General features: G+C 47.2%; 1 protein-coding gene across 2 annotated transcripts in view; it reads left to right on the top strand.

Annotated features, from left to right (window-relative positions):
• MYO5B (myosin VB) overlaps positions 1-12048 on the top strand; it is a 334060-nt gene that overhangs the window by 203147 nt on the left and 118865 nt on the right. For both annotated transcript variants that reach the window (XM_043558788.1, XM_043558787.1), the window contains exons 9-10: positions 1704-1813; positions 7274-7539. In XM_043558788.1, the coding sequence (XP_043414723.1) occupies positions 1704-1813; positions 7274-7539 (376 nt within the window). The remainder of the gene's footprint in view (positions 1-1703; positions 1814-7273; positions 7540-12048) is intronic.

The raw sequence follows: 12048 nt of genomic DNA, 5'->3' as shown, positions 1-12048 counted from the left end.
ATTCAACTTTGCTGCTGTAGTGTGAAAGTGGCCAGAGACACGATGTAAATGAATGGGCGTGACTGTTCTAATAAAACTTTATTTACAAAACACACTGTGGGCTATAGGTCATAGGTTGCCAACCCCTTTTACTCCTTCCGTTTTATTGTTTGGTTTTTGTTTACTAGTGCAGGAATCCTAACTATTGTTAGGATTTAATAGTCATTTGATATCTACTACTTACATTCGTACCATGACAGGGTGGTGAAGACTTTGGAAATTGACAAAGCATCGGTTCTTAAGGATAAGTGAAGGAGAGAGAAAAGCGATCTGTCCTTAATGTCCGCTTAAGGTCCAAATGCCCACTTCCTGACTAGTACTTCTGAGAGGACTTACTTGAGAGCAGGACACTCTGAGCTCTGATCCAAAGCCTAGTACAAGCCTCCTGTCTTGTCTGGGGTAACAATCTCCGGCCTTTAACCTATCTTATTTTCTTCGGTCTTAATCAGTTACAGTAAATTCTTTGGCCTCGAGCTCTTTGTTTCTTAATTAGATTAAATGAAACTAGATATTTGAATGGCTCCTGCATTTCTGTAGACCTTTGGGAATACTGGCAGTCTGTGTAACAGCCATCAGTTCACTTCCATTATTCATGTTCCTGAGCCACCCGTGTGCCAAGGCAAGAACAGGGATTCATTATATTGCTATTTCTTTGTATATTTTAAAACTTCATATTAAAAAATTAAAAAATAAACCCCTGCCCCTATGAAGCTTAAACAGCAATGGTTATCTCTCATTAATAAAGTCTAGGATCCATTTGTCCAGTTCATGCTTGGGTTGTCCACTTTGTGGATGGTTTTTAATCCTAGTGGGTGACATCTTTACCATCCACTTATATTGGTGTCCCCCTTTTTTTTTTTTTTTTTTTTGGCCTGAGTAAAGTATTGCCTTAAAAATTGCAGCTGGAGAGAAATGTGGGAGACCACTGTATTATTTCTTAAACTGTAGGGTAGGTTGACTAGTGTTCTGTTACTCTGTAGCCTGTTTTTTTATAGGTCTGATTTTGTATTCAAAAATAAATAACACCTTAAATCTAAATTTTAAGAGATCATGTATGTCTTTGATAACTTAGGTACTCAAATGCGGCATCAGGTGTTTGCTGCCACAGCGGCTGCAGGTTCGGTGTGTCTGTAACTGAAGGAGCATGGAGCACGGCCCCAGCTGAGAGCCAGCTGGCTGTCCAGCTCCAACAACAGCACTCCCAGAAGTTTCTCCTCTTCCTCCCCCGTTGGCACGTGGGATGTGGGACACAGATGTTTGCTGGATATTGCGTTTGGAGAGAAGTGACTACAGATAAATGGCCACTGTTATTAAACTCATGAAAACATCCATAAAGTATTTGGTCGAGATGAAGACGGAAATGAGTCTGTGTGATTGCTGTCTCTCCTTTGCTCTTAGAGAAGTTAAAATGGTAGCATAACCCATCTGGTTTGAACAAGACAATCAGAAGATATTTCCCTTTTAGCCCAGGGAGCCCCTTTGCCCTCTGAGCTGTTACTATGAGCAGTAATTACTTGGTGAGGAGCCTGGATCATTTTAGGAGTCGTTGGCCCAGGAAGGAAAATCAAGGAAAAAAAAATTTTTTTAAGTCCTTAAAAAAAGGGTAAAATGTCCTTTCTATCCTACCATGGATGTTAAGTGTCATTCATTCTTCTTTTTTTCAGGAGTGAGAGAGTCCCATCAGATAAGCATTTTTAAGATAATTGCTTCTATCCTGCACCTTGGAAATGTGGAGATTCAGGCTGAGCGTGATGGTGATTCCTGTAGTATATCAGTAAGTTGCACACCAGCACCCAAGATAAAACATACACAATTTACTCTGCTCTTACAGTTTTATACAACTGAAATGTGTTTTTACGCTCAGAGGACACTCAGAGGTTATTCATTCTTAACAATAATGGCTTCTGTTCTTACTGATAATTTTTTAAAAGAACACATCCTTTTCAAATCAGTTGCCATCAAATTTCTGTCACCGAGGGGAGGGAATTTAGGGGCTATTAAATACTTTTTTTTTTATGGATTGCCTTTGCAAGTACACTGAGGTCCATGGAATTCTACAGAGTGTTACCAATCCATGAGTACTTTCTGAACTCCTGACTAAGGTCCATGCAGCAAAGAGATGGACATCATGTTGGACATCATGCTTGGACATCAGGAAGGAGATGAAGGACTGTCTCCAAGGAGCTTACAATCTAATTGGGTGGACAAAAGATAACCACACTTAGCAAGATTTTGACAGTATGCAGAATATTGAGACATCTATGCGAAAGTATTATAACCTGTGAATTCAAAAATGCTCATAGTGACTATTATTTTCCTGGTGCCCAACGTAGCACCAGATATGTGCTACATAAAAAAAAAATGTCTGGGTGGGTGTTGGAATGGGTACCAGTGCGGTCCTAGAGACAGCAGCTGGGGTGTGCTCTCTGGTATTTAGGTCAGTCTAGTCTCTCCTCTTAAGTGAATCTGCAACTGTTGATTATAGACCTTTCCTCGGCCCCTTAGTGGCTAAGTCTTGGGGAGATGCAAAGTATAATTCTTGTTCCCAAGGATGTAGAGTTTAGAAACCTGGATCTTGGGAAAAGACAGAAGACAATACTATAGAATACAAACGTGGGTATGTGTCCATGCCACTCACACCTGATGCTTTTTCAGTTGAACGAATATTTATTTCCTGCTGTTTGCTTGGAGTTAGGGCTTATCAGAAGTTGAAATTGGCCCTGTCCTTAGAGGAAGACCTGAACTGTAGTTGGCATCTGGCATCCCCTCCCCACTGCCCCATACGTTTTCCCTGACAGAGAAATGGTCTTGGGGGTGGGAGGTCTCCTGGGCCCATCAAGGCTGCCACCATCCTTAGCATGGAATCTGCCACCTAGCGAGAGCTTTGAGGCTCATGCACCTGGGCTCAGTTTGAAAGGAGGGAACGTTGGAGCTTGAGCAGTGTCAGGTGACCGTCGGGGTGTCACTGTGACATTGGGGTGTGTATGTTGGGTGGGTGGGCAGTGAGGTTGGCAACGATAGTGCTGTGAGAGCACCTGGGCGATGCAAGGAGGCCCTGTGCCTTGTGGGGAATGGGCCCCCAGTGCGAGCCAAGCACTCCCCGAGACTGAGGCCTTCAGGCCAGTGAACTCTTGCTCCCATGTCTTTTTCCTTGTGAGGAAGGCATAAGGGGTCGGTGCCTGGGTGGCTCAGTCGGTTAAGCGTCCAACTTCAGCTCAGGTCGTGATCTCGCCGTTCATGGATTTGAGCCCCTCATTGGCTCTGTGCAACAGCTCAGAGCCTGGAGCCTGCTTCGAATTCTGTGTCTCCCTCTCTCTCTGCCCTTCCCTACTTGCACTCTCTCTCATTCTGTCCCTCAGAAATGAATAAACATTAAAAAAAAAAAAAATTTAAGGGGTCTGTGCCTAACCCACTCACATACCCCAGTAAATGCCCCTTGGTTTGTTAGGGTAGCCGTGTATGTCCTGGTGTCCGGGACAGCTGAGATTAGAAACGTTTGCTTTGAGAAACTCCTGGTTTGGGTTGGTGAGGTACAGGAAAGGTGACACACGTTCCCAGCACTCCCCCCCCCCCCCCCACCTCAGTCTCCTCCTCCCACATCATGGATTTCTACAGTGTCTGTACCTGTTCCGCATGGTGCCTAGCGTGGTTGCAATTTTGCATTTTCTGTGGGGTGGTTTGCCGCATGTCTGTCTCCCTTGAGGGAGTCCACAATCTACAAAGGCAGCTACTGTTTCTTTTTTTTTTTAATTTTTTTTTCCCAACGTTTTTATTTATTTTTGGGACAGAGAGAGACAGAGCATGAACGGGGGAGGGACAGAGAGAGAGGGAGACACAGAATCGGAAACAGGCTCCAGGCTCCGAGCCATCAGCCCAGAGCCCGACGCGGGGCTCGAACTCACGGCCCGCAAGATCGTGACCTGGCTGAAGTCGGACGCTTAACCGACTGCGCCACCCAGGCGCCCCTGTTTCTTAATTATTGTATTTCTAGCACCCAGGATGGTGCCCAGCACTTGGTAGGTGCCTGATTGGCTATTTGATCAATGTCTGTAAACACTGCAGGAAGGTGGGGATACCGAGGCTTACACTTGGAGAAGAGTGGACGGAGGATACAGTTATGGAGGGGAGGTGGAAGTCTGACAGGTAGAAGCTGGGATACCTATCTCTTAGAGCTAACAGGAAGTCAGGTTTTTGAGCACAGTTACTTGCTCTTTCATTGTCCTCTGATTAGAGGCTGCGTGGAGAACACATTGTGAGTGAGAGCTCTGAGTCAGGACTGCCAGGGTTAAATCCTGGTTCTGCCACTTACTGATAGTTAACGCTTCTAAGTCTGCTTCCTTATGTGCACAGAGCAACCGACATGAGCTACCTTAGCCCGGGGCTCACGTGTGATTGAGTTCTTGCCGGTTATCCTTGTTGTTGGAGCCAGAGTGGGCTTTCTGGGTAACCCTGTCACTTAACAGGGTTGGAAAAACTAAGGGCCAGAGAGATCATAACAGTTAATGATAGGGCCACGTTGGGCCCCAGCCCGTGTGTCCCCTGTACCACTGCCAGCCCTGCGCCTTCCAGCCCACCTTGAGCTGAGGCTGTCCTCCCCATGCTGATGTCCCCGGCAGCGCCTAGCGCCGTGCTGGGCACGCAGTACATGCTCAGGAAGTGCTCCACTAGTGCACGTCTGACTCAGATGGATTTGGGTCTATTCCTCAGGTGCGTGGGGTGGGCCGCCTCCTGGAAAGGCTGTCTGTCCGTACGCAGTATGCCTTCTGCTCGGTAGTTTTTAATCAAAGCATAAAAATGTGTTCCATGACGGCCAGAGTTACCCTGGAGAGGCAACAGCATGCAATTACTTGGACACCAGCGGCAATTTGTTTTTTGAATTTGGCAATATGGGCCCACAAAACCTAATCTACCTATGATGCTGGCTGTTTTTAATGGATTTAGCACCATTTAATTAAGCTTAAATGTAATTGCATGATGTTAAATCAGTCTCACTTAGCACCTTTAATCAACAGTCAGAAGGGGTAATGGAGGGGCAAGCCACATCCCGCTGCAGCAGATGGGAACCTGTCCCGAGGCGGTGATCAAACCATTCCAGAACTCGTGGTTCTTTCTCCACTGCGTTCACCCGGGAGGTGCCAGGGAGGCTAGGGAACCAGCGAGCAGGCCTTGGGCGGTCATGTTTGCTGCCAGCAGGCCATGTACGTGTCAGGGAATCCAGCTGCAGTGCTGTGCCTAGCAATTAAGAATTTCTTGGAAGCAGGTCAGATTAAGAGGTTGGGCTCTTTCCACCTCTGAACCTGTTGCTTGCCAAGTGGTCGCTACGCATTTAATGCGGCTACATGTGGCTTTTTGTCTGGGGGAGAAGGAGGGCAGGCACAGGCTGCTGCAGAGAGAAATGGGGTTGGCCTGGAGAGGTGGCCGCAGCAGCCCCACCTGCTGAGTGAGAAGACAGGGCCTCTGCGTGCCCACCCCGCTGGCTGGATCAGGAGCTCTGGGCCAGGGCCAGGGGGGCTTCCGTTCCCCTCATTTTTCTTCACCTGAAAAATAAGGGGGATTGGATTAGAATGATGGTGCCCAAGGATTAATAGGTCTCTTGGTGCTTTCAGGGTATGTTAACCAAGGAGTCCAGCTGTGTCTCACCTGGTGCCGTCCCTCTGGTTAGGAAAAGCCAATTAGTGTGCTTTGGAACTATTGCTCCACAGACCGCATTTTGGAGAAAAGGTGGCCTTACTGACTTTTAGAAGTTCGTTCCTACTCTGACATTCTAATTTGTAATCGGGTTTGTTTTGGCTAGATGGATTTTAAATATCTGTAGGAGGAAAAAAAAATGGCCCGGGGAAATGGTACAGTTATCTGGGTTAATTTTCATTGAACACGTAAAGTCTCATTTAAATCCTACAAAGCAACCTCATTAGAAAATGAGTCCCATGAGCAATGTAAGGTCATTATAGAAGGTGGCACATCATGTTCTAAAGGATTCCCTTTCTGCCTGAGTTAATAAGCAATCCAGCAGGCTCCTGGCTGGGTTATCAGCTTTCCCAGGGAGAGGATTTAGGTGAGAGAGCAAAGAACAGGATTTTTTATGGGGTGCCCTCTGTGAAAAGCAAGGAGTATCTGACTTACTGGGTGTAATAAGACCAGACCTGTGGGTGATGTGTTTATCAGGGACCCGAGGGCTAAGTGCTCTGATTGAGACTTTGGGTAAGTGAGTGTCCAGATCAGAGGCAGCTGGGTAGAAGTCACCCTGGGCAAGTCTCTGGAAATGTGCTGCCTCACTCTGTAGAAAAGGGACTTCATCTCCAGGAATTCCTAGTTTTTCCTCCAGCTCTAAAAGGGCGGTGGTACCGCTTAACCATGTTCCAAGTGGGCTGTTCTTTTCAGGTCACAGTTCTGTATTCTTGCCGCTTGTCCTAGCTTTCCGCCTTGATTGGCTTTTTTCCCCGAGGCAGCAAGTACTTTAAGAGTAAAACACCAAGCGGATCCCCCGAGTGGCTCAGTCGGTTGGGCGTTTGACTTCGGCTCAGGTCATGATCTCACGGTTCGTGGGTTCAAGCCCTGCGTCAGGCTCTGTGCTGACAGCTCAGAGCCTGGAGCCTGCTTCAGATCCTGTGTCTCCCTCTCTCTCTCTGCGTCTCCTCCATCTTTCTCTCTCAAAAATAGTAATATATATAAAAAAAAAAATCAAGTATGTGTTGCTTAATGTCACTGAGGCTAAGGCAGCTGTTAGACCAGGTGCTGGTCAAGGGTAGTGCCTGCACATGAGGACTTCTTTTTGGGCTGTGGGTTCAACACTGCAGGTGGGACTCTGGATGGAAACTAAACGTTCACTGTGATTCTGTGTGCACTTCTTTGTACAGTTACTGCTGCCTTCTGGCTCCTTACTGGATTATCCGTCCCTAAATTATCAATTCTCATTCTCCCTTTGCTCCCAGATTCTCTCCTGTCACTAGGCAGCTGGCTGGCCATGGAGGGGAGGGCATAGGATAAGTTGAGAAAGCTTTTGTTTTTTACAGCCCTGATAATTCGGTGTAATTGATGAGTTTGAGCAACATTTTCTGGGCTCCGCTTGTCCCTCCGCTCATCCGTATGAGAGCGTGTGAGTCCGCCGGTGCTGTGGCTGGGAGAAACAAGGCCCCACCGTGCTGGGTGGGCTCATTCTGTCCTAGGGGAGAGGGCGTGGTGGCGGGTTTGCTCTCCATTCCCCTCCTGAAACCATCTCCCGTGTCTCTTCCAGCCTCAGGATGAACACTTGAACAGCTTCTGCCGGCTGCTAGGGGTGGAGCACAGTCAGATGGAGCACTGGCTATGCCATCGAAAGCTGGTCACCACCTCAGAGACCTACGTCAAGACTATGTCCCTGCAGCAGGTGGTCAATGCCCGCAACGCCCTAGCCAAGCACATCTATGCCCAGCTGTTCGGCTGGATTGTGGAGCACATCAACAAGGCCCTGCACACGCCTCTCAAGCAACACTCCTTCATTGGCGTCCTGGACATCTATGGGTAGGCCTGCACACATCCTCCTACACTCTACCTGATGGTTGTTAGTGTCTTCCTGCCAGCCTTTCAGAGTTGGCAGGGGGCCTTGTCGTGCTCCCCAAGCCCCTGGGATTCTCAACCCAGGAGAGTGTGAAAGGTAGGAAAGCATTTTTTTTGGTTGTCACAGTGACTGGGGTCTCTACTGGCACCTAGTGGCCTCAGGTCAGGGATGCTAGGTGTCCTGCAATACGGAGGGATGGTTTTAAGGAAGAACAGACCCTGTCAAAACCCCAGTAGCTTTCCCATTGAGAAACCATGTAGTCGCCTTTCTTCACAACTGAGAAACAGGCCTAGAGAGGGAAGTATCTCACCCAACATTGGACTGGAAGCTACTACGAACTTAAGCTGTTTTATTCAAATCTACCCTTTGAGCTCATTCCCTATATGACCTGTCTAGATGGTTACTGTACTACCACGATTTTGTCCAGCACTGTAAGACTCACGTGTGGTCATTCTTGAGATTTCTCTTCCTTTCAGACTTCGAGCCTAATGGCAAAAACTGTTGTTTGTAACTGTGTGTTTTGCAGGGAAAGGCAGCATGGCACAGTGGAAAGTCTACTTGACTAGGCCTCGGGAGATGAGTATTGTAACTCACAGCTGTCACCAGCTCACTGGATGGTTCTCTACAGATCACAGCCCCTTTCTGGTCTTTTATTTCCATAGCTTAAAATGAAGAGTTGAGCCATAGTCTCTTTGAGGTTCCTTCCAGATCCTTCTAGAGGTGTTTGAAATTATATGTACTGGTTTGCAACCTCCCTTGAACATCTTTTATGATCAATGCCTTGCCCTCTTTAAGCTAATAATAGGTTGAATCCTCCTGGATCTTTATATCCTAGAAGTCATGACTTCTATCTTAAAATAGAAATTGAGACACACGGAAATGCAGAGTTGTAAGAACAGGAATGCTGTGGTGGAAGCAGCTGCTTAGTCGGCTGATGAGCTGGGATTTGCCTTATGTTGAGGCTGTAGTAAAGGGGAGACTCCTAGAAGTGGCCACTTGCCCCTGTGAGGACAGGCTGTCCTACTTACATCTCTGTTGCCCTTGTTCATTGTTGGCTTTCAAATCAAACCATGTTGCATAGTGTAGAGGAAATGGAAGAAGGAAACTTGATTTTTTTTAGCATCACAAAGGCCTCCTGCTGAAGAGTTAAGTCACATGCCTGAGTTATGTAATACAAGAGGCAACAGAAGAAATTGTAGCAGAGTCCGTTGGGGGGTTTGGACACTTGGTGTTGGGTGAGTTTCAAGGCAGGAGTAGGCACACTTACTGGCACCATCAGGGAAAGCTTAATGTGAAAGGTGAGGTCTGAACTGGTCTTTTAAAAATTTTTTTAAATGTTTTTATTTATTTTGAGACAGAGACAGAGCATGAGCAGGGGAGGGGCAGAGAGAGGGGAGACACAGAATCCGAGGCAGGCTCCAGGCTCTGAGCTGTCAGCACAGAGCCCCCGACACGAGGCTCGAACTCATGGAGAGATCATGACCTGAGCTGAAGACAGATGCCTAACTGACTGAGCCACCCAGGCACCCCTGAACTGGGTCTTTTAAAGGGAGGGAGTAAAATATGGGAGGTAGGGAGGCACCTTTGGGAACATGAGCACTAGCAGTAGGAAAAAGCAAAGTGTGAAAAAAGCTCACTCAAAGAATGAGCAAACAGTGGAGCTTCACCCAAGAGTCGGAAGGAGGATGTGTCTGCTCCAGGGCACTTGAGGGTTTTAGCCGAACACCCCTGTGCAGGCCACCCCTTCTCCTGGCCAGCTGAGTGCCTGTTTTGTGCTCCAGCTGCTCGAGTTGCTCTGTGGAGAGCACAGGACAGTCTCTGTATCCTGGGAGCATACCTCTTGGCTGTCAGTAATTCTGTTACTCTCTCCGTCGTGAGTATTGCAGGTAATTGGGTTTCCCCCAGAAAAACTGACCTTTAGTGTTCCCTTTTAAGGTAAGACCCAGAGAAACTCAGGCTGCAGCATTTGACCTGATTCCCTTAAACCTAGGCAAGAATCTAATTTTACTGAGTTTTTGATCTGGGAAGACTAACATGTAGACTCAATGTTGTGAATAGCACGTAATACTGTGACTTGAGGGTGCCTGGGTGGCTCAGTTGGTTAAGTGTTCGACTCTTGGTTTCAGCTCAGATCACTGTCTCACAGTTCATGAGTTCAAGGCCCCGTGGAACCTGCTTGGAATTCTCTGCCTCCCTCTCTCTCTGCCTGTCACCCCCTCTCAAAACTAAAGAAAACTTTCTTTTTTTGTTTTAATATCGTGACTTTGGTGCTACTGGCACTCAGCTCTGTTTTGGTTACTATCTTAGCGGTGTGTGGCTTTTACACAGATGGTCATCCCTTCCCTGGGATTCATGGTGACAGTGAAAGGCTTTGCTCATTGGTGGGGTGTCCTCTAAGGTCCTGTCACTGCCCTGAGGGAAGAAATAGATTTCAGGGAAGGCTTGCTTGTGGTTGGAGAGATAGATTTGACCGTGGTGGGGTGAGAATCCTGGGAATGCCATCCCCCTCCTGGAGTGACCGTGGGTTCCTCTGGGAACATCTGATGGCTTTCCAGTGAGAGTAAGTTCCCAGTAGGGAAAGTTTCCTACCCTTTGTGCTTCCTTCAGATATGCTAATCTGTTTTCTTTTCTTTTTTTTTTAATTATATTTTTAAATTTTCTTAATTTATTTTTGAGGCAGAGATAGAGTATGAGCAGGGGAGGGGCAGAGAAAGAGGGAGACACAGAATCTGAATCAGGCTCCAGGCTCTGAGCTGTCAGCACAGAGCCTGACGTGGGGCTCGAACTCATCCTGAGCTGAAATCGGACGCTTAACTGACTAAGCCACCCAGGTGCCCCTCTTTTCTTTTTTAAATCCTTGTTCTTTCTCAGGAGCTAATTTCCTTTTGCAGACTCTGCCACAAAGTGGTCCTATTTGCAAAGCCATTCACTCTCCTCTTGCAGAGACAGAATGCCATATTCCTCCATATGCTCAACGTAGTACCGCGTTCATGTCCTATATAGGTAGAGTTCGATGGCAAGTGAGATATGGGGTAGGTTCAGACTTAACAGCCTGGCTATATCTATCTGGGCCATTTGTTGCCAAGAAAGCACTTAGAGACATTCCCCGAATGTAAATAAGCATGCACCTCAGCAGTTGTAGTCTGCCGAGAAATTACTGTAGAAATTTACACCGGCCGAGGCTCTTTTCTGGCCAATGGGTATCTAATGAACTCTTAGGAGGTCAAAACCAAAAACCACGACAGGAAAGCAGGTCACTTGGACCTTGGAGATACTGTTTCTGATCCATCAGGTCAGTGACATCATTTCTTCATCCGGGAAACAAAATGACAACGTTTGGTTTAAGTCTGGGCTGACCTTGCATTGAGCTGTTGACTGTCTTCTCCCTTTTGCATCCTGGTGTCTGTCTCCTTTCCTTTGGAACTTCAGACACCTTCCAGAAAGGCACTGGATCTTTTTTTTTCCGACGTGGCCAATTTTCTGTCTTCGGAAAGCTGGACATTCCACTGCTTGTTGTCTCCTCCAACCACCCCCCCATTCCAAACCTATTCCAGTCCTGAGGGTTTATTTACAACGTAACTATGGGAAGTGATTCTAAGGAGCTTTTCATCCTCCATGGCTTCAGAAAACGCCAACACTGAGTTGTCTACCCAAATCCCTGACTACCAAACACTGAAGAGAGGGACCATCTCTGAAACCATGGTCTCATTGTTTCTCAGCCCTAGGATGAGGAGACTTGGTGTACATAGAAGATGCCCTTGGGATGATCTCAAGTCTTGGATTGTTGTATTACTTGTCACCTGTGGGCCAGCAGGGTGGCAGGTGGAAGCTAGAAAGAATGGGAAGGATTAAACCCCATTCAATAAGAAGAAAGGAATAAGGAATTATCTCCTTTATTTTTCATGCTTATTTTTAAGAGAGTGAGAGCATGAGAGGCACAGTGAGTTGGGGGAGGGGCAGAGAGAGAGAGGGAGACACAGAATCGGAAGCAGGCTCCAGGCTCCGAGCTGTCAGCACACAGCCCCACACAGGGCTGGAACTCACGAACTGTGAGATCATGACCTGAGCTGAAGTGGGACACTTAACTGAGCCACCCAAGCAACCCGGGAATTAGCTCCTCCTAAATCAGGTTACAAATGCGCCACAGCTAGCAAATGAGAGCGGAATTGCCTTTGCCTCCCCAACTAGTAGACACTAATTTGTAATTAGTGGGATAACTGTCCCCAGGTGGACCGTGGCTCCTATTTAAGGTGGACTCCCCAGTCAAGCTCATCGTAAGAACACCTGAAAAGAGTTCTGTGGTGTGGGTGAGCCACTCCAGAAATTTCTGTAAACGTTTAAAGTGTTACTATAGAATCAGCAGCCAGAGCGGACACTCCTTTGTGTATAAGGAAACAGTGGACTTAGCGTCACACACGGGCATCTCCCCTCATCGTGGTGTTCCAACTGGTAGTTCGGACTGTAGAAAAGGC

Source organism: Prionailurus bengalensis, chromosome D3 (assembly GCF_016509475.1).
Source record: "Prionailurus bengalensis isolate Pbe53 chromosome D3, Fcat_Pben_1.1_paternal_pri, whole genome shotgun sequence".
NCBI lineage: Eukaryota > Metazoa > Chordata > Mammalia > Carnivora > Felidae > Prionailurus > Prionailurus bengalensis.
Note: the sequence above shows the minus strand (reverse complement) of the source record. Positions and strands in the feature narration are given on the sequence as shown.